Source organism: Rhinoraja longicauda, chromosome 17, assembly GCF_053455715.1.
Source record: "Rhinoraja longicauda isolate Sanriku21f chromosome 17, sRhiLon1.1, whole genome shotgun sequence".
Taxonomy (NCBI): Eukaryota; Metazoa; Chordata; class Chondrichthyes; order Rajiformes; family Arhynchobatidae; genus Rhinoraja; species Rhinoraja longicauda.
In genome coordinates, this window is record NC_135969.1 from 12,634,595 (window position 1) to 12,661,961 (window position 27,367).

At 47.4% G+C, this 27,367-nt stretch overlaps 1 protein-coding gene across 3 annotated transcripts in view; it reads left to right on the top strand.

Moving 5' to 3' along the window:
- The window catches only part of LOC144601610 (uncharacterized), a 42,982-nt gene extending 20,369 nt beyond the window's left edge, over nucleotides 1-22,613 (top strand). For all 3 annotated transcript variants that reach the window (XM_078413828.1, XM_078413829.1, XM_078413827.1), the window contains 3 exons: nucleotides 271-415; nucleotides 19,278-19,482; nucleotides 21,292-22,613. In XM_078413828.1, the coding sequence (XP_078269954.1) occupies nucleotides 347-415; nucleotides 19,278-19,482; nucleotides 21,292-21,938 (921 nt within the window). In that variant the 5' untranslated portion in view covers nucleotides 271-346 and the 3' untranslated portion in view covers nucleotides 21,939-22,613. The remainder of the gene's footprint in view (nucleotides 1-270; nucleotides 416-19,277; nucleotides 19,483-21,291) is intronic.
- The last annotated feature ends 4,754 nt before the right edge of the window (nucleotides 22,614-27,367 follow it).

The following is a 27,367-nucleotide window of genomic DNA, read 5'->3' on the forward strand; positions in this document are numbered from 1 at the left end:
CCGTACTAATCAAGAACCTGTCAATCTCCACCTGAATAATATCCATTGACTTGGCCTTCACAGCCTTCTGTAGCAATCAATTCCACAGATGCACCACCCTCTGACTCAAGATGTTCCTCACAATCTCCTTTCATTATGCTGTTTCAATGCTGTATCTCTAAACTAAACTGAGATGGAAAATGTTCCATCGCTTGGCAGTGAAATCCCTTAATGTCATGAACAACCAAGATCATAGGTTGGTAACTCTGTGATTTTTACCTTTGCTCCAAGGTTTGGAAGAAACATTCTTCTAAAAAATTATCGATGGGATTGACATCTACAGAATTTAGCAAATAAGGATATACCCATGGAGCCCAAACTTGCTCAGGAAAGTGGAAGGGTTGACACAGAGGAAGAGACAGCAATATACAGCAAGGTAAATTCAATGTGCCAGTATTTGTTTCGTATATTTGCAACAGGGCTATTGACATCTCTTCCCGGATTAATTTTATCATCCATGGATACGACATAAGTTCTTTAAGTTTCACAACAATATGGAGCCATGGTGGCGCAGCGGTAGAGTTGCTGCCTTCCCACACCATAGACCAGAGTTTGATCCTGACTATACTGTCTGGTGAAGGGTCTCGACCCGACTCGTCACCCATTCCTCCTTTCCCGAGATGCTGCCTGACCCGCTGAGTTACTCCAGCATTTTGTGTCTCCATACTGTCTGGTGCTGCCTGTACGAAGTTTGTACGTTCTTCCCGTGACCGCTGGGGTTTTTCCCGGTTGCTTTGGTTTCCTCCCACGTTCCAAAGACGTACGGGTTTGCCGGTTAATTGGCTTTGGTAAAATTGTTAATTGTCCCTAGTGTGCAGGATAGTGCTAGTGTACAGGGATCGTTGGTCGGCACGGACTCATAAAACATAGGAAAATAGAAAATAGGTGCAGGAGTAGGCCATTCGGCCCATCGAGCCAGCACCGCCATTCAATATGATCGTAGCTGATAATCCAAAATCAGTACCCCGTTCCTGCTTTCTCCCCATATTCCTTGATTCCATTAGCCCTAAATGCTATATCTAACTCTCTCTTGAACACATCCAGTGAATTGGCCTCCACTGCCTTCTGTGACAGAGAATTCCACAGATTCGCAACTCTCTTGGTGAAAAAAAATTCTTCACCTTAGTATTAAATAGTCTACCCCGTATTCTTAAACTGTGCCTGGTTCAGGACTCCCCCAACATCAGGAACATTTTTCCTGCATCTAGCCTGTCTAATCCCTTAAGAATTTTATATGTTACTATAAGATCCCCTTTCATCCTTCTAAATTCCAGTGAATATAAGCCCAGTTGATCCATTCTTTAATATGAGCCCAGTCGATCCATTCTTTAATATAAGCCCAGTCGATCCATTCTTTAATATAAGCCCAGTCGATCCAGTCTTGATGGGCCGAAGGCCCTGTTTCCACGCGTTTTTTCTAAACTAAACTAAACTTATCACGCTCATTACACCCTTTCCAAATAAGTTAATATACTGAATTACAGGCTTCTTGTCTCTTTTTAATGTCACGTACATTGTGTTAACTTGTCTGATAAACAATGAGGGAAACTATTTATTCAGTACATCTACTTACTGGAGGCCAGTAATCATACCCTGAGTTCCTTTCTTCAGGTGTTAACCGTGACCATTTTCAGATGCTTCATCAGGCTTTGATGACTAGGTGATCGTTTCCTGGTCACTATGACTGATACAACATTTTATTTTATGAGAAATCTGGTCAGTTCCAAAAATAAAATGCGGAATTTGAGCTAATTAGTTCAGACATCTCTGTATTGATCATGAATCTTTAAAGAGCTCTGAACTATGATACCAAGGTCTTCCTCTTTCAGCACAGCTTCACTTCTGTTCCTAGAATTGACCCAGTCAGACACCTAACACTGTGCAGTCAAATACTGTTTGAAGAATTCAGGTCCTCCAAACATGTTTAAGATCAGTTTGTTTTTAAAGAGATACAGCATGCACATGCCCTTCAACCCATTGAGTTCACACCGACCATGAATCATTCACACTGGTTCCATGCTATCACATTTTCTCATGCACTCCCTGCACCCTTGGGGCAATTTGACAGAAGCCAATTAACCTACAAACTTGCACATCTTTGGGATGTGGGAGGAAACCAGAGCACCTATAGTAAACCTACGCGGTCACGGGGAAAACGTGCAAACTTCACACAGACGGAACCTGAGGTCAGGATCAAACCCAGGTCTCTGGCACTGTGAGGCAGTACTTCTACCACTTCTGCTTGTGGTCTTTTCCTGAGTCCCACTACTTGCAAAATCTCCATATTATTCGCAAACTGCAGCAGTTGATCATTCCCTATCATTTTCATTAATGACTTCCATCCAGATAGAAAAGACCAATGGTCTCAGAATTGATCCTTGTGGGAAAACTGCAGATAATTTGGCTTCAGGCAAGCCTACAGCCACTGATAACAACTCTCAGCTTATGAGTAAACAGCTGCCTCCTAATCCCCCACAGCCGATTTCCATTAACCTATTATGAGTCGTGGAAATATCTTTCTATTCCAACACAATTAATATACCATATATGATTTATATATGAAGTAATTGTAAGTGGTGTCTATTATTTTAAAGCAAGTACTTTGGAATATTGTTGGCTTGGGACAGACACCTACTCTGAGCTAAGTCTTTGTGTTTCATTGAGAGGCACTTTCCATGATAGGGTTCAGGAAATCTGCTCAGGTTTAACTTTGGCTAATAAATAATACCGGTCTTATCTGTTACTGTTAGAAATGGCACTCTAATTGAAATAAAGCTCTCTGACCTGATACATAAGAACTACCCACAGAGTTCTAGAAACAACCAAACATTGTCCAGTGGCTCAGTGCCAGAACCAGAACCCAGAACTCCAAAGACGTACAGGTATGTAGGTTAATTGACTGGGTAAATGTAAAAATTGTCCCTAGTGTGTGTAGGATAGTGTTAATGTACGGGGATCGCTGGGCGGCGCGGACTTGGTGGGCCAAAAAGGTCTGTTTCCGCGCTGTATATATATGATATGATGTGATATGATATGATATTGCAATGAGAGGTAGTGTTGTCACCCTGCCCGATTCACGGCAAGCTACAAGTTAGCCAGCGCTTGCCTCTTACGCTTGTTCCCAGTTGTGGCTCTGGAGTTCCAGTCCAGTTTGAAGCATGATGTTGCAACCACCCCCCAGCAGACATCAAGTCCAGGGTGGCACGGTGGCACAGCACGAGAGTAGCTGCCCTACAGCGCCAGAGACCACGGTTCCATCCTGACTACAGGTGTGTAGAAAGGAACTGCAGATGCTGGTTTATACCGAAGATAGGCACAAAATGCAGGAGTAACTCAACGGGCCAGGCAGCATCTCTGGAGAAAAAGGATGGGCGACGATTCCAGTCAGGTGCTTCTCATGGCAGACAGCATCAGACGGCAATCTGAAGAAGGTTCCTGACCCGAAACATCACCCATCCTTTTCTCCAGAGAAGCTGAATACAGGTGCTGTCCGTACGGAGTTTGTACTTTCTCACTGTGACCGTGTGGGTTTTCTCTGGGTGCTCCGATTTCCTCCCACACTCTAAAGACGTACAGGTTTGCATTCAAGAGCGAGCTAGATAGAGCTCTTAAGGATAGCCTTAAGTCAGGGGGTATGGGGAGAAGGCAGGAACGGGGTACTGATTGAGAATGATCAGCCATGATCACATTGTATGGTGGTGCTGGCTCGAAGGGCCGAATGGCCTACTCCTGCACCTATTGTCTATTGGTTAATTAGCTTCAGTAAAATTGTAAAATTGTCCCTCATGTAGGATAGTGTTAGTGTGCAGGGTGATCGCTGGTCGGCACGGACTCAATGGGCCGAAAGGCCTGTTTCTGCGCCGTATCTCTGAAGTCTAAAGTGGTGGCTGCTTCTCAGGAACTGAATACTGAGCTCACGGCACCAGAAAGCCCTGAAGGTCTTTTGACAAATCATTGCTGCCAACAATTTTTACCTCTCGACGAGGTGACCGTTTAGTGGAGCACCCGCACTCTGTCTGCAGCAGCAGTCTCTGGTTTCTAGTTGCATATCATTTTAACTCTCCTTCACAATCCCACACTGACCTGTCTGTCCTTGGCCTTCTCTATTGCTATGGAGAGGCCGAATGCAAATTGGAAATACTACCACCTTCACAGCTTTCTGGTTCCACGGCCTCGGAATTCAGTTCCCCAGGCACAACCACCACTTTAGACTTTGGTTTAGTTTCGAGATAAAGCGCGGAAACCTGCCCTTTGGCCCACCGAGTCCACAATGACCGATGTCCCCAGCACACTAACACTATCCTACACACACCAGGGACAGTTTACATTTATACCAAGCCAATTAGCCTACAAACCTGTACGTCTTTGGAGTGTGGGAGGAAACCGAAGATCTCGGAGGGAACCCGCGCAGGGGAGAACAAACAAACCATGTACAGACAGCACTCATAGTCAGGATCAAACCTGGATTTCTGGCACAGTAAGGCAGCAACTCTACCGCTGCACCACCGTGCCGCCACGCAGGTTGCATCTGCCCATTATTTCTAGTCCTGAACCCTCATCAGGTTCCACCTATCACCCACTAGACTTAGTTTAGTTTAGAGATACAACATGGAAAGCAGGCCCTTCCGCCCACCGAGTCAACGCCCTCCAGTATATCCCCACACAGTAATCCCATCCTAAACTAGGGACAATTTTACCGAAGTCAATTAACCTACAAACCTGTACATCTCTGGAGTGTTGGAGGAAACTGGAGCACCCAGAGAAAACCCATGCAGTTGCAGGGAGAACTTAGAAACTCCGTACAGACAGCACCCGTATTCAGGATCGAACCCGGGTATCTGGCTCTGTAAGGCAGCAACTCTATCGCTGCATCACCATGCTGCCTTGTCCTTGTGCATCGCTCCCTCATACTACTATAGACTGGTGATCCTTTCACTTCCCTATCAGTCCCGATGCAGGGTCGGTCTCAACCTGAAACATTAACTTACACCTTTAACCTCCACAGATGCTGCTGGACCGGCTGAGCTCTTCCAACGTTCTGTGTATTTGTTCCAGATTCTAGAATCTGCAGTCTCTTTTGTCTTCATCTCTATATCTTGTATCTCACAGTTATAGTGACACAGGAGGAGGCCACTCAGCTCATCAAGCCCATACCAACATTCATGGGAGCAACATTGATGCACAGATGGATCTTGAGGTCAAAATCCATAGGTCCCTGAAAGTGGCAACACAAGTAGATCGAGTGACAAAGAAGGCGTTTGGCATGCTATTGGTTGGGGCATTGAATACAAGAGTCAGGAAATTATGATGCAGTTCTATAAGGCGGTAGCACTATCCCACACTCTAGGGACAATTTACAATGTTACCAAAGCCAATTAACCTACAAACCTGCACGTCTTTGGGACATGGGAGGAAACCGGAGCACCTGGAGAAAACCCACGTGCTCACAGGGAGAACGTACAAACTCCATACAGACTGCACCCATAGTCAGGATCAAACCCGGGCCTCTGGAGAAGCAAGGCAGCAACTCTACCGCTGCATCACTGTGCCACCCAAAATAAAAAACACATACCTGCACATACATTTTTAAATTAAGGTTGACGACTCCATTCAGATGAGTGGGATTGTTTTTCCTATCCCAGCCTAACATGGCACAAAGCTGAGGGGCCAGATATGAAGTGCATCTGGCCCTCAGATCTGCATGTATGTGTTCCACCTCTGAGCTGGGTGCAGTGGTGTACAAATGGTCAGATGCACCAGTGACTAGCCTTCAGCTTGTCACTGTATTCCACATTATATTGCATGGGTGCTGGAGTTTGGTGAAGCGTTACCTATGGTTGGGGACGTCACTGATAGTTTTCTATGGAAGGCTGGACAGAGATACCCACAGTTCAGCCTATTATCAAGTCAAGTCAAGTCAATTTTATTTGTCACATACACATACACGATGTGCAGTGAAATGAAAGTGGCAATGCCTGCGGGTTGTGCACAAAAAGAATTACAGTTACAGCATATAAATAAAGTTAATAAGTTACTATTAGTGTCGACAAAAATGTAGTCTCTGGGGTTATAAAAGTTGACAGTCCTGATGGCCTGTGGGAAGAAGCTCCGTCTCATCCTCTCCGTTTTCACAGCGTGACAGCGGAGGCGTTTGACTGATCGTAGCATCTGGAACAGTCCGTTACTGGGGTGGCAGGGGTCCCTCATGATCTTGCTTGCTCTGGATCTGCACCTCCTGATGTATAGGTCCTGCAGGGGGACGAGTGTAGTTCCCATGGTGCGTTCTGCCGAACGCACTACTCTCTGCAGGGCCATCCTGTCCTGGGCAGAGCTGTTCCCAAACCAGACTGTAATGTTGCCGGACAGGATGCTCTCTACAGCCCCAGAGTAGAAGCAATGAAGGATCCCCAGAGACACTCTGAATTTCCTCAGTTGTCTAAGGTGGTAAAGACGCTGCTTAGCCTTACCCACCAGTGCGGCAATGTGCGTTGCCCACGTCAGATCCTCTGCGATGCGGACTCCCAAGTATTTAAAACTGCTCACCCTATCCACAATAGACCCATTTATCTCCAGTGGCGTGTACGTCCTTGAATGTTTAGCCCTTCTGAAGTCCACAATCAGCTCCTTTGTTTTAGTGACATTCAAGAGGAGGCTATTGTCCTGACACCAGAGTGCCAGATCAGCCACCTCCTCCCGGTTGGCCTTCTCATCGTTGTCGGAGATCCGGCCCACCACCACAGTGTCATCAGCAAACTTGATGATGGAGTTTGAGCTGAACCTGGCCCCACAGTCATGTGTGTACAGGGAGTACAGTAGGGGGCTAAGGACGCAGCCCTGGGGGGATCCTATGTTCAGGGTGAGGGAGCTAGATGTGTGTTCCCCCATCCTGACCACTTGGGGCCTGGCAGTGAGAAAGTCCAGGACCCAGGCACACAGAGGGGTGCTAAGCCCCAGTTCCAGCAGCTTCTCAACCAGTCTGCTGGGGACTATTGTGTTGAATGCTGAACTAAAGTCAATGAACAGCATCCTCACATAGCCCCCCTGGCTGTCCAGATGAGAGAGAGCGGTGTGTAGAACCTGGGAGACCGCATCATCCGTGGACCTTTTCGGACGGTATGCGAACTGTAGTGGGTCCATGTTGCGAGGAAGGAGGGCGCAGATGTGCTTCTTGACTAGCCTCTCAAAGCATTTCATGACAACCGAGGTGAGGGCCACCGGTCGGTAGTCATTTAAACACGCTGGAGAGGCATTCTTTGGCACCGGTACAATGATGGATCTTTTGAAGCAAGCAGGGACCACGGACTTTGCCAAGGAGAGGTTGAATATTGTGGTGAGCACTGGAGCAAGCTGAGTAGCACAAGACTTTAGTACTCGCCCAGATATACCATCTGGGCCTCCAGCTTTCCTCGTGTTCACACGCGTCAGAGCCCACCTCACCTCATGCTCGGACACCGAGAATGTGTGCACATCCCCGGCGGTGGATCCCCCTCCAGCCTCGCTAGCCAGCGCCCCTTCGGTGTTGTTTTTAGACGGCGAGCTGGTCGTGTTACCCGTCTCAAACCGTGCGTAAAAAGAGTTCAGGTCATCAGCTAAGGAGGAGCCGGCACTTCCGGTTGAGGGGGTGCTGGACCTGTAGCTAGTTATAGTCCGTAGCCCCTGCCAAAGGCGCCTGGTGTCCTGCTGCTCCATCTGTGACTCCATCTTGTCCCGGTACCTCCTTTTTGCATCCTTCACTGTCCTTCGCAGTCGGTAGGACTCTCCCTTGTAGTCGTCCATGTTGCCGGATGCCAGGCCAGAGTTGTAAGCAGCGGTGCGAGCATTCAAGGCCACGCGAATAGACCTGTCCACCCAGGGTTTTTGGTTAGGGAAGATACTGACCCTTACCGTGGGGATGATGGTATCGGCTATTGTGGCAATGAAGTCCGTAACCGCTTCCGCAAACTCATTTACGTCTCTGGAACTTGCTTGGAACATGTTCCAGTCGACTTCGCTCAGTGCATCCTGCAGCATGGCCTCTGAATGGTCAGCCCACCGCTTTACGTCCCTCGTCACTGTCGCTTCCCGTACTATCCGTTGTTTGTACTCCGGCAGCAGGAAAATGGCAGCGTGGTCAGATTTCCCAAAAGGAGGGAGAGAAACGGCCTTGTAGCCTTTCCTAAACGGCGTGTAGCAGTGGTCCAAAGTTCTTTCCCCCCTGGTGACACACGTGATGTGTTGGTAGAAGTTGGGCATGACCTTTTTGAGATTTCCCCTATTGAAGTCTCCAGCCACCAGCACAGCCGCATCAGGGTTCTTGTTTTGGTGTTGACACAACACATCGTGTAGGGTGGACAGTGCCACGTCGGTGTCCGCATGCGGTGGAATATAGACGGCTGTGATGATCACCGAGCTGAACTCCCGGGGTAGGTAGAATGGTCGGCATAAGATAGTTAGATGTTCCAGGTCCGGCGAGCAGGAACGAGAAAGCGTCTTAATATTTCCAGGATTACACCAGTTATTATTGGTCAAGAAGCAGACTCCTCCGCCCTTGGATTTTCCGGAACTTACAAAGTCCAGAATATAGTAGATTATTATACTTCAAGGAGTAATTGCTGTTGAAGTATTCTAGTCTCAACATATTTGCTGCTTATGTGTTTGTGTGTTCTATTAACTTAATTAATAAGTGAACTGCAACGATCTGCTTGGAAGTGCAGAGGTAAATCAATATAAACATTCATAAAGACTGACTTCAGAGGATGCTGTTGCCATGGTAATATTTTCAGATAGCATAATTTTTCGTATTACAGATTACAACGCCATCGACTCTATGAAGCAATACTGCCACGGTATTTTCAATCACTTCTACCACAATGGAATTTACTTGTGTAAATAATGAGGATTAAAAATATACATTTGTTTTTGGTAGAATCAAAGAATGGAAAGATCATCAAGAAATAGACACAAAATACTGGAATAGCAGGGCGGCATCTCTGGAGAAAAAGGATGGGTGACATTTCGGATGGGGACCCTTCTACTCCAGTCCGAAGAAGGGTCACTGCCCAAAACGTCACCCATCTTTTTTTCTCCAGAGATGCTGCCTGACCTGCCCTATTATTCCAGCATCTTGTGTCTATCTGTGGTATAAACCAGCATCTGCAGTTCCTTTCTACACTGGCCATCAAGGGGGCTTATTTTACCCATTGAGTCTCTGCTAACTCCCATTAGAGTGATTTGCCAATCTCATTTCCCCAACTCATTGCCCACAACCATTTTATCTCAAATGTGTCTCTCCAATTCACTATTGATAGCCCGTCAACATAATCAAAGACTTGTCCCACCCCAGTCATTCCTTCTTCTCCCTGCTCACGCCGGGCTAAAGGAAGCTTGAATGCGCACACTACCAGACTCAGGAATAGCTTCTTCCAATCTGTTACCAAGGTTCGGAACGGTCCTTCCATAAGATAACGTACCGTCCGATTCACCTCTACCCTATTGCGGACATTGGACTTTGTCTATGGCACGCTTGCGCTATAGTGTTGGGAACTATATACTGCACTCACTATCTTCCCCTTTGCTCTACCTGTTGTATTTCAGTTTGACTTGATTGCATTTATGTATAGTATTATCTGATCTCCCCTTTTTCAAATCAAACCCTGACCAGACTTTTGGTGAACCTTTTGTTTTTCTCAGGCCAATGAGAAATATTGTGGAATGTTTTTTTCCATTAGAGATAAAGACCGATGGAGATGTTGATCTTTAAGAGGCACATGTAGGGACATACGGATTGGCCAGGGGGTCTCGAACCCTCGGATTGGCTAACGGGTCACATGGTGCGGGAGCGCAAGGTATTAGAGTGTCTGGCGCCAAACTAGAGAGATTAGTTTAGTAAGTTAAGTGTGTGTGTCCAAACTTAGTGCGTTGCGTTTTGTCACGGTTTTTACCAAGAATAAAGTCTTTTGATAACATCGCTCGATTTGGACTCGCTACATTGGTGACACCAAACGTAAGATTTGAAGAGCACAGCAGCAGCATGTCGCAGGTGGGAGCGAGCGCGGGCGAGGTTCACCTACCGCTGTTTTGGGCCCATCAGCCGCACCTGTGGTTTGTGCAGGCGGAATCCCAGTTCCATCTTAAGAGGGTGGAGGAAGACCAGGAGAAGTTCCACCACCTGGTGAGCTGTCTGCAGCCGGAGGTGGCCGCGCGGGTCGGTCAGTACCTGACCAGTCCACCCCAAACAGAGCAGTACGTGGGGCTCAAGAGGCTCCTACTGAGGACTTTCGGCTGGAGCCAGAACCAGTGGGCTCTGAAGCTCCTCCATTTACCAGAGCTGGGGCAGCGGCTGCCGTCGGAGTTGATGACCGAGATGCTGACATTGATGGGCGACCATCAGCTGTGTATGGTTTTTGAAGCGGCTTTTCGGGAGAAACTACCCAGGGACGTCAGGTTGGTGTTGGCGGACGTCTCTTTTGAAGATCCGGTAGCGTTCGCCGAGAAAGCCGACGCGCTCGTCAGGGAGCGACACACCCGAGACGACTCGGTTAATCGGGTCTCGAGGCCCAGCGGCAGTCGGCGGAGCGGCCGAGAGAGCGACGCATCGGCCGCTATTTTGCAGTCAGCCCACCAAGAAGGGGCTGCGGCACCTGTTTATTGGCAGCGGGCTCGAGCAACAGGGCCGAATAGGCACGGCTGGTGTTTCTTCCATCAGCGGTGGGGCAGTGAGGCCCGAAGCTGCAGACTCCCATGTTCGTTTCCGGGAAATGCCTGGGCTGATCGAATGTAGAGGCAGTCTCGATTGGCCGTAACTGCCACCTCTACGCGACGGACCAAGGTACCGGGATCGTCTTTCTGGTGAATACGGGAGCGGTTGTGAGTATTGTGCCCCCCTACGACTGCGAAGTTCAAGCGGGGGGGAAGGGCCCGCCCCTCATTGCGGTGAACGGTAGCCCCATCCGCACTTACGGTAAAAGGGCTATGTCCCTGTCCTTCGAGTCCAGGACCTACCGTTGGGATTTCATCGTTGCGGATGTGGGCCAGGCCATTTTGGGTGTGGATTTCCTATGGGCATTTTCGTTGGCCGCAGACGTCCGCGGGAGGGGCCTGCAACCCTCGGCTAGCGTACGGCCCTGAGGTACGGGGCCTGCGGGCTCCTCCAAGCGCCGCCCCACCCAGCCCAGCAATCCAGGCCATTACCACGGTCCCCGGTCAGTTCGATGCGGTCCTAGCAGACTTCCCGCAGCTCCTCGTTCAACGGTTCGATGCACCTTCCGAGAAGCATGGGGTCGTTCATTTCATCCCGACCGAGAGGAGTTCCTGAACTTGGAGAGGCTGGGAATTGTTCGGCCTTCGAGTAGTCCGTGGGCCTCCCCCTTGCATATGGTTTCCAAAGCATCTGGGGGGTGGAGACCATGTGGGGATTTCCGACGACTCAACGCGGCAACACGGCTGGACCGCTACCCGATTCCGCACATACAGGACTTCTCAGCCAGCCTGGAGGGGGCTACGATTTTTTCTAAGATCGATTTGGTGCGGGGATATCAACAGATCCCGGTCCACCCGCCGGACATTCCAAAGACAGCTACCATTACTCCGTTCGGGTTATTTGAGTGGTTGCGTATGCCTTTCGGCCTTAAAAATGCAGCTCAGGCATTCCAGCGTCTGATGGACTGTGTGGGTCGAGGGTTGCCGTTCGTGTTCATTTACCTCGATGACATTTTGATTGCCAGCCGTTCGGTCCCGGAGCACTTAGTCCACCTCCGCACGGTGTTCCAGAGGCTGCAAGACCACGGCCTGATTCTGCACCCGGCCAAATGCCAATTCGGCCTGTCAGCGGTAGATTTTTTGGGTCACCGGGTTGCACCGGCCGGTGCCACTCCTTTGCCAGCTAAGGTGGACGCGGTCCGCTCTTTTCCTCGCCCTACTACCATCAAGGGCCTGCAGGAATTCGTGGGCATGGTGAACTTTTATCATCGGTTCGTGCCTGCAGCAGCTCGGGTCATGCGCCCTCTTTTTCAATGCCTCGCGGGTAACCCCGCTGAGTTGGTATGATCCGCAGCTGCAGAGACTGCTTTTGTCGCGGTCAAACAGGCCCTCGCCAATGCCACCATGCTAGTACACCCGCGCTCCTCCGCCCCCACGGCTCTGACGGTGGACGCCTCAGACGTGGCGGTGGGTGGGGTTTTGGAGCAGCAGGTCGATGGTCACTGGCAGCCCCTGGCGTTTTTCAGCCGGCAGTCCTCTCGAGCTGAGCTCAAATATAGTGCATTCGATAGGGAGCTCCTGGCCCTCCATTTAGCGGTCCGCCACTTCCGTTATTTTTTGGAGGGCCGCTCTTTTGTGGCCTACACGGATCACAAACCTCTGACATTCGCTTTTGCTAAGGTTTCTGATCCGTGGTCGGCTCGCCAGCAGCGGCACCTCACCCTGATTTCGGAGTTCACCACCGATGTCCGTCATATTGCGGGTAGGCTTAACGCCGTTGCCGACGCCCTGTCCCGGCCGGCCATTCCCTCCGTAGCCGTGGTAGGCAGACAAATGGATTTCCAGGAGCTAGCGGAGGCTCAGCGCCTGGAAGGAACTGCCGCGGTGTACGCCTCCACAGCCTCGGGACTGCGTCTGGAACAGGTGGCGTGTGGACCCACAGGTACCAAGTTGTGGTGCGACGTTTCCCTTCCACGCCCTCGCCCGGTGGTGCCTGCCGCCCTGCGGCGTAAGGTTTTTGAGGCCATTCATGGCCTGGCACATCCGTCCATCAGGGCGACTTCAGCCATGGTGGCCGCCCGTTTTGTCTGGCACGGCCTGCGGAAGCAGGTGGCAGCCTGGGCACGTGCCTGCATTCCGTGCCAGACCTCCAAAGTTCATCACCATGTCCAGCCCCCATACCAGAGATTTGAGGTTCCCCCCGTCCGTTTTTTCCACATCCTCGTGGATTTGGTGGGTCCATTGCCTTATTCTAGGGGTTATACTCATCTGCTGATGGTGGTTGATCGGTTTACACGTTGGCCGGAGGCGTTCCTGTTGTCGGACACCTCGGCGGCCTCCTGTGCACGGGCCCTGGCGTTGCACTGGGTGGCCCGTCCCGGCGTACCGGCTATCATCACCACGGATCGGGGGGCCCAGTTCACCTCGTCCCTCTGGGCCGCGCTGGCACAGCTGTATGGGTCTCGCTTACAGCAGACCACCGCCTACTATCCCCAAGCCAACGGGATGGTTGAGCGCTTCCATCGGCAGCTGAAGGCGTCCCTCTGTGCCCGCCTGACCGGCCACGATTGGGCTGACCAGCTGCCTTGGGTCCTCCTCGGCATTCGTACGGCCCCGAAGGCTGAGCTAGGCACATCCTCGGCCGAGCTCGTCTACGGTTCGCCCCTGCGGGTGCCGGGTGACATTCTCCCTTCCGCCCCCGCCTTGCCGCCGCCCGTCACGTCGGTGTTGGGTTCCCTCCGGGCACGGGTGGGTTCTCTGGCTCCAGTCCCGACCTCCAGGCACGGAAGCACAGCAGTCCACGTTCCGTCGGACTTGCGGGACTGTGATTTCGTGTTCCTTCGGAAAGATTCCCACCGCCCCCCTCTTCGGCCGGTTTACCAGGGCCCGTTCCAGGTGCTGAAAAGAGGGACTGTCACCTTCATCTTGCAGGTGGGAAATCGCCAGGAGCTCGTTTCGGTATCCCGGCTCAAGCCGGCCCATTTGGACCAGGACCTCCCCGTGTCGGTGGCCCAACCTCCGCGCCGGGGCCGGCCTGTGGCCGCCCCACTGGTCCCACCAGCGGCGCCCTGTTTGCCACCTCTTGGCCCCCCTGCCGCCTATGGTTGGGCCCGGGCCGCCGTTGCCGATCAAGCGCTCCCCGTCACCTACACCCTCCGCTCCCGTGGCCCCTCCATCGCCTCTAGCGGCGGCGCCCTCCCCGCCTCCTGTCACGCTGGTGGTATCGGCTTCCCCCCTCCGTACGCATTCCGGGCGGGAGGTTCGGGCGCCCGTGAGGTATGGTTTTGAGGGTTCTGGGGGGGGTCATGTAGGGACATACGGATTGGCCAGGGGGTCTCGAACCCTCGGATTGGCTAACGGGTCACGTGGTGCGGCAGCGCGAGGTATTAGAGTGTCTGGCGCCAAACTAGAGAGATTAGATTAGTAAGTTAAGTGTGTGTGTCCAAACTTAGTGCGTTGCGTTTTGTCACGGTTTTTACCAAGAATAAAGTCTTTTGATAACATCGCTCGATTTGGACTCGCGACACAGATTAAATTTTGCAGGTCCTGTTGTGTTGAGATACATGGACTTCTTCTGTAAACAACCCCAACTCGTGAAGCTTGCCCTTTCCAAAAGGATGATTCCTGTAGACCAAGAAAGGTTAACAGACAGGATTTTTTCTTACCTCAGCGATCTCAAGAAATGTATCGATCCAATAATGTGTTAAAATGGAAATAATAGCCATAGGCGAAAAACAAGAGAAGGATAGCCAAATATTTTTTAGATATGTCTGCTCGACTTTAGGATGTTTAATGGAATTGCAATTGTCTGACTGACAACCAATGAAGCCGACTCGATCAAGGCACAGAAGAAAAATGTGTGCCATTTATTCCCAGCCTGTCAGAGTAACTTTATTTTGATCTCAAGTAGATTATATATATGCATCTCCAGGAGTCTAGCTACAACTGAGTAAAAATAAAACACAGGGGGGAGTCTTTCACAATGTCAAGCTCAGTGAGTCATCTCGGTAGTTCTTTGCAATGATGCATAATATCCACTCGTTTAAATAAATATTCACAGCACGTGTCAGAAAAGAAAGAAAAAGGCTACAACTTCATTGGAAAGTTTTAGATTTTAAGACTGATAAGTTGTCTAATATTGAGCCACACCAGGCTCCAGTGACAAGAAGTACCGTGACCCTGAATATTTATGGGATGTGATCCTGGTAATTAAACCGCCACCGGTGCTGAATCATTTAAAAATTGAAAAACATACTTTACTTCATAAAATAATATATATGTGCATGAGGAATGAGGGAATAGAGAGAATGGGAGGATGCAGATTACATACAGACAGAGGAGATTAGTTTATCTGGCATCATGTTCAACAGGGACATTGTGGCCCGAAGGGCCTGTTCCTGTGCTGTACTGTTCTGTTCAATGTATGTTTGCGCTGTTCATGGTCTGAAGTGAGTAAACAGAGTTCCAGGTCGACACAAAATGCTGGAGTAACTCAGCGGGACAGGCCGCATCTCTGGAGAGAAGGAATGGGTGGCGTTTCGGGTCGAGACCCTTCTTCATTCTGAAGGAGGGTCTCGACATGAAACGTCACCCATTCGTTCTCTCTAGAGATGCTGCTCGTCCCGCTGAGTTACTCCAGCGTTTTGTGTCTATCTTTGGTTTAGTCAACATCTGCAGTTTCTTCCTGCAGAGTTCCAGGTTTCATGGTTCCTCGCCAACATCTGGATATAAAGTGCTGGAGCAGCTGCTGTCAGGTAGCATCTCTGGAGAACGTTGCTAGGCAACGTTTAGGGTTGGGACACCTCCTCAGCTTCTGCAGTTCATTGGATCAACATTTTACTGCTCCACTGCGGAATCTTCTCAAATTATGCCTACTTTGAAGAAATTCTCCTCCATTATGCTTGATCCACTGTTGCTCCAGCACTTTATGTCATTTTTTTGTAAAACCAGCATCTTCAGTTCCTTGTGTCTTCATCTGGTACTTTTATAGCACTTAGAAACATAGAAATATAGAAACATAGAAAATAGGTGCAGGAGTAGGCCATTCGGCCCCTCGAGCCTGCACCGCCATTCAATGTGATCATGGCTGATCATCCAACTCAGTATCCTGTACCTGCCTTCTCTCCATACCCCCTGATCCCTTTAGCCACAAGGGCCACATCGAACTCCCTCTTAAATATAGCCAATGAACTGGCCTCAACTACCCTCTGTGGCAGAGGATTCCACAGATTCACCACTCTCTGTGTGAAAAAAAACTTTCTCATCTCGGTCCTAAAAGACTTCCCCCTTATCCTTAAACTGTGACCCCTTGTCCTGGACTTCCCCAACATCGGGAACAATCTTCCTGCATCTAGCCTGTCCAACCCCTTAAGAATTTTGTACGTTTCTATAAGATCCCCCCTCAATCTTCTAAATTCCAGCGAGTACAAGCCGAGTCTATCCAGTCTTTCTTCATATGAAAGTCCTGCCATCCCAGGAATCAATCTGGTGAACCTTCTCTGTACTCCCTCTATGGCAAGAATGTCTTTCCTCAGATTAGGAGACCAAAACTGTACGCAATACTCCAGGTGTGGTCTCACCAATGCCCTGTACAACTGCAGCAGAACCTCCCTGCTCCTCTACTCAAATCCCCTCGCTATGAATGCCAACAAACCATTCGCTTTAGCAACGGTGTATTGTTCCCCGATAGATAGTTTATCCAAATTGCTTTGCATTTCAGTGCTTCCTGCAGCATCTTCTCCTGACCTTGGTTGTGAGGCAGTCAGAAATAATTCCGCTTCAGCAAGAGTTTTTCTGGGTCAGTAACTGAATGCCCTTGTCACTCAGGATACTACTTGTCAAACCTTATGCTCCAAAGATTTCCCCTTGGAGAAAATTAATATCTTAATTTTTGAGCTTGTTTGCAAAGGTCTTAAATGGAACAATCAACAGTGTCTCTGGGGATAAAAAGCTTAATAGTTTAAATGATTTTTATTATATCATTTGATGAGAGTACAGACAAGCATAATAAGTATAAACTAAGGAAGGTTGACCGTTACAAAGAAAATCATGTAAAAGATATTGTTCACTTTTTCTTCGAAGCATTTGAAAGTACAATAGGAGCATCTATTGAACACTGGTGAACACTGCCCAGTCCATCACGGGTTCTGACCTCCCCACCATTGAAGGGATTTACAGGGGCTGCGGCCTCAAAAGGCAGCCAGCATCATCAGAGACCCACACCATCCTGGCCACACTCTCATTTCACCCCTGCCATTGGGAAGAAGGTAGAGGAGCCTGAAATCTGCAATGTCCAGGTTCAGGAACAGCTTCTTCCCTACAGCCATCAGGCTATTCAACACCAAAACCTCCAAATAAGCTCTGAACTACAAAGACTTGGGGGCAGACACAAAATACTGGAGTAACTCAGCGGGGCAGGCAGCATCTCTGGAGAGAAGGAATGGGTGACATTTCGGGTCTACCTTCGATTTAAACCAGCATCTGCAGTTCTTTCCTACACATAGACTTGGGGGCATTGGTTTTATCGTTTTGCGCTATTATTGTATGTTTTTATGTGTATGTATGTGTGTATATGTCTGTGTAAACAATATCATAAATATGTTATATATATATGTATACATCATATACCATATATATATATATATATATATATATATATATATATATATATATATATATATATATATATATACACAGACATATACACATATACACACAGCAGCACAACAGAATATGTAAACATAGCACTCTGTATATGATAAATGATAAAATGTTATATATATATATATACATATATATATATATGCACAGAGTGCTATATGTTTACATATTCCGTTGTGCTGCTGCAAGTAAGAATTTCATTGTTCTGTCTAGGACATGTGACAATAAAACACTCTTGACTCTTGACTATATGTGGATGATAGGGGGAGAAAAATCAAGTGATTTTTAAGTTAATCAATGTAGAAAGAAAATAAATATGTGTATGCATTGTTGGAGAGCAGGGGAGTGATAGTGTGAGTTGATACGGCAGATTTTGTAATGGTTTGGATGAAGGATGTTAGAAAACAACTTTTTTTTTCATTGTGGTTATGATGTGCCTGAAGCATTTTACAGCCAACCAAATGCTTAGTGGAAGCATAATCATTGTTCTCTGCACCTCCTCCAACCTCATCTATTGCATCCGCTGCTCTAGGTGTCAACTTATTTACATCGGCGAAACCAAGCGCTGGCTCGGCGATCGCTTCGCTCAACACCTGCGCTCGGTCCGCTTTGACCAAACTGATCTCCCGGTGGCCGAGCACTTCAACTCCCCCTCCCACTCCCAGTCTGACCTTTCTGTCATGGGCCTCCTCCAGTGCCATAGTGAGGCCCTTCGGAAATTGGAGGAACAGCACCTCATATTTCGCCTGGGCATATTTCTCCAACTTTAGATAGTTCCTCTGTCCCTCTCTTCCCCTCCTCCTTCCCAGATCTCCCTCTATCTTCCTGTCTCCATCTATATCCTTCCTTTGTCCCGCCCCCTTGACATCAGTCTGAAGAAGGGTCTCGACCCGAAATGTCACCCATTCCTTCTCTCCCGAGATGCTGCCTGACCTGCTGAGTTACTCCAGCATTTTGTGAATAAATACCTTCGATTTGTACCAGCATCTGCAGTTATTTTCTTATAATCATTGTTCTAATGAAACAGGTGACAGGAGCATAGCAAGCACTCCCTAATTCCATGCGATGTAATCCACTTCACTCATTTTACTCACAATTGTTGATGGATAGATATTGGTCAAGATAACAGTAATAACTGCTTTTCTTCAGTGGGTAAATGAGAGTGGCTACAGGGTCACAGTCTACCGATTTAGCCACGAAACAGCCTCTGTAACAGTGCAGCACTCCTTCACAACTGGACTGAACAGTCAACCTAAGCTTTAGTGCAAAGTTTTTCGAAGCACATCTTACATCAGGTGATGGGCCACCGATGCTAGTAAAGCTAAAAGGTGTAGACTTGGCTGCAGTAACTTAGTTGTGTATGTGTTGATCATGGAGCGAGAGAAATCAGGAGATACAGAGAGGCTGAAAGCATAGGCTGCAGTCATGCCAAATGTACAAAGAGGATATAATCGGGGAGGATATGGTTGGCCAGAGAAAAAAGAACAATAGTAAAGGGAAAAAAACTTATAAAACAATTCATAAGATTGGGTTCTACAGAGAACTACAGAGCACCTGGTAGAGTTGCTGCCCTTCAGCACCAGAGACCCGGGTTTGATCCTGACTACAGGTGCTGTCTGTACGGAGTTTGCACATTCTTCTTGTAACCACATGGGTTTTCACCGGGTGCTCCGGTTTCCTCCCACACTCCAAACAGATGCAGGCTTGTAGGTTACTTGACTTCGGTAAAAATTGTAAATTGTCTCCAGTGTGTAGCGTGTGCTTGTGAAACGGGGATCACTGGTCGGCGTGGACTCGATGGGCCAGCGGGCCTGTTTCCGCGTTGTATCTCTAAACTAAACTAAATTAAACTAAACTGGATACTTACTGGGTTTGTGTAAATGTTTCTGCTTTGTTTGTAGGAGGATGAGTTCTTAAGCCACTTGTCCCAGCAAGAGAAAGAATGCCTGGGGTTTTTGATTGAAACTATTGATGCTTTAGAGGTGGATCTAGAGGACGATGACAAAGAGGGAGCGACCATGGGAGATGGCATCATAGGTGATGGGTTTTATGAGTTTTTAGGAATGGTATGCAGCACTCGACCACCAAAAGAGAAAGCAAGGCCCAGTAAGTTCTCGCCACATTATATCAGTCTGTTTACGGTCATGTTTGTTAATAAGAAGATCTTTGCTACATCTACAGCCACTTTGGAGCTTTCAATCTGCAAATGACTCCTAATGTTTTCATTCTGATATTTTCTAAAGAAATAAGTGTGCCAGTATGATTGATTGATATATAAATTTCAGCCTCTTGCAAGTACGATCACTTTTGCATTGTTCTCACTTCCCCTCATCAAATGCCCTGCTTCTGGGACTGTTTCAGTTAGTATCCTGAGAGGATTTGAAAGGGTAGATACCAGGAAGCAGTTCCTTATCTAAAGAGGGGAGCACAGTCACAGAGTGAGGGGTGGATCATTTAGACCTGAGGCAAAGATACATTTTTCCAGGTGACCAGTGTAAATCTTAAGACTTTGGTATTGTCAGTCTCAGGGAACCATGGAGGTTGAGTTCATAGAGTCATACAACATGGAAACAGGCCCTTTGCCCCAACTTGCCCACACCGGCCAACATGTCCAATCTACACTAGTCCCACTGCCTGCATTTGGCCCATATCCCTCTCAACCTATCCTATCCATGTACCTGTCTAAATGTTTCTTAAGCATTGCAATAGTACGTGGCTCAACTACCTCCTCCAGCAGCTCGCTCCATACACCCACCACCCTATGTATCCACCCACCGTCCTATTCAATCTTTTCCCCCTCACCTCAAACCTATGTCCTCTAGTTCTCAATTCCCCTACTCTGTTGCAAGAGACTCGGTGCATTTACCTGATCTATTCCTCTCGTGATTTTGTACACCTCTATAAGATCACCCCTCATCCTCCTGCGCACAAAGGAATAGGGTCCCAGCCTGCTCAACCTCTCCCTATATTTCAGACCCTCTAGTCCTGGCAACATCCTCGTAAACCTTCTCTGCACCCTTTCCAGCTTGACAACAACTTTCCTATAACATGGTGCCCAGAACTGAACACAACACTCTAATACTCACATTTATGCAAGGACGAGACCAATACCTTTGTGAAGACTAAGGGAATGATAAATATTTAAATGAGAAAATACACAAAGCAATTGACGTGCCATGAATTTAGTAAAGCATGCTCAAGTGACACACTCCTTCCAGTCCTCATATTCTTTGGTTTGTCTCTTTCGCTGATGATAATTGCTAGGACATTTCCACCCTTTTTAATTTGCCACATCCCCCAGTTCTCTGCCTTGTACCATCACTGATAATCAGTCCTAAAATAGCTTATGCAATTTCCATCTCGCACGAAACAGGATTTTTATTTCTCTGGCACCTGTACAAACATGTGAGAATTGGGCTGTATCAATGAGGTGTGCCAAGTTTCAGTCCACATTTAATTAGATGAAAAATAATAATTGAATGGGAGAAAATGTCGTGGGGTAAGATATTTGAGCTCAACTTTAGCACCTAATATCAAAAAACATGTGTTTATGCATTCACAACCCTGACATTATAATCTCCAAAATCCTTCATGAACCGCTTATGCATATAATTGTACATACTGAAGGTATTTATTCACAAAATGCTGGAGTAACTCAGCAGGTCAGGCAGCAACTCAGGAGAGAAGGAATGGGTGACGTTTCGGGTCGAGACCCGTCTGAAGAAGGGTCTCGACCCGAAACGTCACCCATTCCTTCTCTCCTGAGATGCTGCCTGACCTGCTGAGTTACTCCAGCATTTTGTGAATAAATACCTTTGATTTGTACCAGCATCTGCAGTTATTTTTTTATACCAATTGAACATATTGGGCTGTTTCGTTGCTGTTCTGAATTTTTCTATTCTTCAATCCTTTCAGATGAGTCGAGGCCCTGTGTTATTGCTGGGGCGATTGGAAATGTAGACCCAGTTGCCAGCAGTCCAGCTGCTGAAATGGTCAACGTCAGAGGCCTGGCTTCCATTCCTGGGCTTGGCCCAACTCCAAAGCAAATGGCGACGACCAAAAGAGACAAGAAGCAGGTGAAGAAACTGAAATACCAAGGGTCTGAAGGCGCAATGGGGTTAGAGTCCGGTGCCACAGGTGAATCCAGCGTGTCCAGGCCCGATGAACAGGGCTCACACAGGTCCCTCACCTTGCTGCCGGCCCATGCGAAAAAGTTTGACACCATTTTGAGGTCGGGGGTGAGTGTGCAGGAGCTCCGTGCTCAGGTTCTAGCTCGCCTGAGCGGGTCTGCCCAGAAGCAGCCGGGCAGTCAGCTGGAGGGCCTGGCGGCGCATTCCGACTCGCTCCGGTTACTTGGAACCCCTGAGCAGAGGGCAGCAAGACAGGACGCCCTGCAGAGAATGGGACTGTGGAAGCTAACTGGAGACGCGTCCCGCGCCAACGATGCCGCCTCCGCCCAACCTCTTGCAACGGAAAAGGCTCAGAAGTCGACCTCTCCACCGTCAGCCGCAGAGAAGGATAGTGAAGCAGCTTTGAAAAAGCTGGGCCTCTTAAGCCTATAATGTTGAATAATCTCTCGCTGAAGACCGTAAGATAGTTGGTTAGTCACTGTCATTCAGAGTAAGTTTTCAATCAAGTCCCCCTACCCTTTAATAAAGCCAATAAAATGTGTCAAGTGTGCAGCCTCTCAGTGTGGTCACAGAGGCTTGGTTAATGAAGTAGCTCTCTATAAATGCACTTGTTTCCCTACTTCTGCAATTACACATCAATAATTCACTGAGTTTTCCTAAAATACCCAATGACGATTAATAAGAAAATATGGTCAGCAAAGCACAGTTTAGCAAGGCCATGAGATTGAACCGAATGGAAATAGGAATTTGAACCCCAACTTTAAAATAGAAAGGGGAACTAATCATTCACACCGTACGGGGAACACATTAGGTGCGCTATTATGGGTGTGGGCCCACATTCCAGTGTTGTATTGTGCAGGTTGTAAAAGCTGAGACGCAGGGCAGCTTTGTGTTCCTCCCCTCTGGCAAATTGAAATTACATGGAGCTCACATGTCAAATGATCACATATTTGTTACATTTCCATTCATCATGGTGTCGTTAGAATCTTGCATCTACTTTTACTATTTTACACATCACTCTGGTTTTTTTAAATGTCATTCATTCCCTCATTTCATGCATTTTATACACTATGTATTATTTGGAGCATACTGATCTGCATAGAGGTTAGTGGCACTTTGAATGAATAAACATTTGTTTCAAATTCTTGTTCTATGTAACGTGTTTGTTTCTCCCTTCCCACAGCCTGGGGAAGTTAGGTAAGCACTTGTATATTTATTATTTTGCCTGTAATGGAAAAGTAAACCAGACAGGATGTAACATGTCCTCGGATTAGCTCTCGAAAAGACCAATCTCAGGCTCAAATTTCTTGTTACACTTGTATTAATAATTGCTGCAGCACCATTCAATCTTTACTACCTTCATGTGCTAAAGTATCTTCTCATCTATTCAGGTCACATTTCTGGATTAGAGAACATATGGAGTTCTGATGAAGAATTTGTATGCCTGAATCATTCACTCTCAACTGCTAACTGTTTCTTTTTTTGGCACTTTGTGTTATTCACTCTGATTTGCAGTTTGTAGTTTTTTTCTTGTGAAAAAACATTTTCGTAAGTCCATAACTCATAGTAGCAGAATTAGGCCATTTGGCCCATCGTGTCTGTTCTGGTGTTCAATCATAATCTTTCTTTCCCTCTCAACCCCATTCTCCCCCTGCCTTCTCCCCGTAAACCTTGGCACCCGTACTAATTAGGAATCTGTCAACTACCTTAAAAATAACCGATGACTTGGCCTCCACAGCCATCTGCAGTAATGAATTCCACAGATTCATCACCCTCTGACAAAAGAAATTCCTCCTCATCTCCTTTCTAAAGATATATCCTTTAATTTTGAAGGAGTAGATTATGTCTTTTTTTTTTAGGTAAGTCCTTATATTTTTGAACATAGCAAACAATAAGGGCATTTGTTTTATGATTAGCAATTGATGTTTCAGCTACTGATGAATTTTTCCTGTGTGGTCCATTTCTTGATACACCTTTAGGGTGGCACAGAAGTGCAGCGATAGAGCTGATGCCACACAACGGCAGAGACACGAGTTCAATCCTGACCCTGGGTACTATCTGTGCGGAGTTTGCACATTCTCCCTGTGACCGTGTGGGTTTCCTCTGGGTGCTCTGGATTCCGTCGACATTCCAAAGACGTGCAGATTTGTAGGTTAATTGGCCCTTGTGTGTAGTGTGTGGGATGCGAATGTGGGAATAACATGGAACTAGTGTGCAGGTGATCAATGGTCTACGTGGACTCAGTGGGCCAAAGAGCCTGTTCCTGTGCTGTACTGTTCTATGTAATAATGAAAAGACCAAAGGAGAGGGAGATTACAAGTTGCTTCATGAGTTGTTTACGATCAGGAGTGCATTACCAAACATTAATACATTTCAGTCTTTCTCCATTTGAAAACAAAACCACTATTTTTCTATTTTTTCTACCAAGCGGGTGATCTCACATTTTCCACACTATATTCCACCTGCCATGTCCTTACCAATTCACCTGTCCTTATTCCTTAAACTTTCCCCCACCTTCCTCACAAGTCATACTGCTACCCAGGTTTGCATCATTAGCAAACTTAGATGTTTTACAATTGTGATAAAAAATGAACTGCAGATGCTCACTTACGCCAAAGATAGATAGATACAAAGTGCTGGAGTAACTCAGCAAGTCGAACAGCATCTCTGGAGAACAAGGATAGGTGACAATTTGGGTCGGGACCCTTCTTTAGACTGGTTGCAGTTGGGAGAGTGGGGGAAAAAACTGGAAGCTAAAAAAGGCAGGACAAATCAAGGCCGACAACAGATGACTTTAGGTAAGGAGGTTTCCTTCTCGGCCGATTGTTGGGTAGAGACAAAGGTAGAGGTTACATAGTTGCTGTGGTGAATAGCCATGGTCCAAGCACTGAACCCAGCAGTGCCCTATTCCTGATCTCTCTTGTTAGTCAGAGTTGACCCATTTAAAAAAAAATCTCAGATAGAACTGAATGTATTTCTATTTGTGCATCTAATTCATCCATCTTGGTACATGTGTTGTGTGCATTTGGATGAAGAGCTTTTAGATTTGTCTCTACAACATTATTTCCTGCTGTCACTTCAGTTGAAGGTATACTCACATCCTTGACAGAATTGACACTATCCTGACAGAATCTTTTTATTGCCCATTTTTCTGCTGTGCACAATCAGTGCATTCTTTCTCCTTCACAGTCTAAATTTCCCCTCACCAGAATTCACCCCCTGCTATCTTTGCATCCCTTCTCTTTAACAGTCCATCGTTTGCCTCGTCAGACTCGCCCTCCGCTGTTTAGTTTCAAATGTTATCTACAGCCCCAGTAGTTCCATTTGCTAAACTGTGGCGGAGGAAGGAACTGCACATGGTGGTTTGCAGCGAAGATAGACACAAAATGCTGGAGTAACTCAGCGGGACAGGCAGCATCTCTGGATAGAAGGAATGGGTGACGTTTCGGGCCCAGATGTCTGAAGAAGGGTCTCGACACGAAACGTGACCCATTCCTTCTATCCAGAGATGCTGCCTGTCCTGCTGAGTTACTCCAGCATTTTGTGCCTATCTTTGCAAAACTGCAGTGTTGGCCTGGCTCGAGTGGAGTCTATTCCAAGAGAAACACTCTCTCATTCCCCAGTACTGATGGTGGTGCCACATGAATTGAAGGCCATTTACTCCCGAACAATTTTTGTGCCACACATTGAGTTCTCTTGTGCCACACATTGAGTTCTCTTGTCGTTTGACCCTATGCCAATTTGAATGTGGCTCGGAAAGTAATGCACAAAGTTATTACCAGCTTCACTGTAAGTTTAAAAAGCTTTTCACTGTACCTCGGTAGATGCACCAATAAATTAAACTAAACTAAACCTTCAAAATTCTGATTTTGTTTAATTTGGACTCTAGTAGTTCTATTCCTACTGTTAAACTTCCATTTTTCAATGCAGTTGGTTCACTCTTTGACCACATTCCCTCTCATTCCAAGTTCCTCTCAAGCTGGAAAGGGTGCAGAGATTTACGAGGCTATTGCCAGGACTCAAGGGTCTGAGCTATCGGGAGAGGTTGAGCAGGCCTGGAATTTTGGCCTTGGAGGAAGATGAGGAGTGATTTTACAGAGGTAAACAAAAATACGAGAGTAATAGATCGGGTAAATGCACGGAGTCTCTTGGCCAGAGTATGGGGAATCAAGAACCAGGTTTAAGATGAGGGGGGGGAGATTTATTACGAACCTGAGAGGTAACCTTTATACACAAAGGGTGCATGGAACAAGCTGCCAGAGAAGGTAGTTCAGGCAGGGACTATCGCAACTTTGAAAAAACATTAGATAGGTACATGGATAGGATCAGTTTAGAGTGATACGGGCCAAACGCTGGCTGGAGGGACTAGCGTAGATGATATATGTTTAGTCGGCATGGGCTAGTTGGGCTGAAGGGCCTGTTTTCACGCTGTATGACTGTACGACTCCATGACTCTCCTACCACAAGTAGATATTCTTAACCCTGGTGCTAGGCTGGCAACACAGCCTTCAGGTCCCAAGCTAGAGGCTGCTGAGAATCATATCTCCATGACTGCTACCATCCCAAGTCACCACTACATTACGTTTAAAAAAGACACAAAGTGTTGGAGTAACTCAGTGGGGTCAAGCAGCATCTATGGAGGACATGGATAGGTGATGTTTCAGTTCGGGACTGTTCTTAAGACTGATTATTGCGCGGGGAGGGGGTGAAACGTGAAGCCAGTGAAAGGGATATGGGTAGAAGGTGATTGGGGGAAAGAGAAAAGGGGGGGGGGTGGAATAGTGGGAGAAATGGGTGTGCACCCAAATAGGGCACAGAAAAGGGAAAATGGAGGGGGGGGGGGGGGGCGGTTGTCAACTAACATTGGACAATTCAATGCTCATACCATTAGGTTTTAAGCTACCCAAGTGGAATATAAGAAAATAACTGCAGATGCTGGTACAAATCGAAGGTATTTATTCACAAAATGCTGGAGTAACTCAGCATGTCAGGCAGCATCTCGGGAGAGAAGGAATGGGTGACGTTTCGGGTCGAGACCCTTCTTCAGACTGACGTGGAATATGAGGTGCTTTCCTTCCATTTTGCGTGTGGCCTCACTCTGGCACTGGAGGGGGCATGGTACAGAGGGGTTGGAATGGGAAGGGGAGTTAAAATGGTTAGCAACCGGGTGAGCAACGACATCACTTTAAACTTCCCCTATGGTCAGTTTGATCATTCTTCCTGCATTCCCCGCTGCCATCCGCACCGGCTGCAACAACCTAATACCATTGGACAAGTGCAAGGACTGAGATGCTACAAGAACTACATTCAGGAACCCCATTTCTGCCTCTCATGCAGTCACCCCTCCCCTTCTTCTTCACTGACCATTTCTCCAGTATTTAATTGAAGAGGGGCAAATAAAGGAAGGCAAGACGATACAAGATATATTAAGCAAAGAACAGAAAGAAGAAATACTAAAATGAGACAATAGTAGGTAAATGAGAGAGAGGGAGTGGCAGAAAGCTGAGAAGAGATGTCCAGGCAATGTTCTCCCTCCTTGATCCATCATCATGCTCAAATGTCCGCCTCCAGCTCATCAACTCTGAGCCAGAGTCACCGAGCCGTAAACGTTTCCTGCAGTTCGAGCAGGCTTGGATCACGATGAAGTTCCTTTAAGTCAATGTGCTTCACATGAAGTGAGCTACCCATGATCGTAGGACTCATTCGGAGAGAGAAAATGTAGGAACTCTGAGGTCCCAATTGTTCAAAATAGACAAGGAAAGCTTCGAAAGATGAAACTGATCCAAAAAAATGCCAACAAGCAACAGCCTCCACCCCTCCCCCCTCCCCTCCCATCACCTTAACACACACGGGAATAGAGA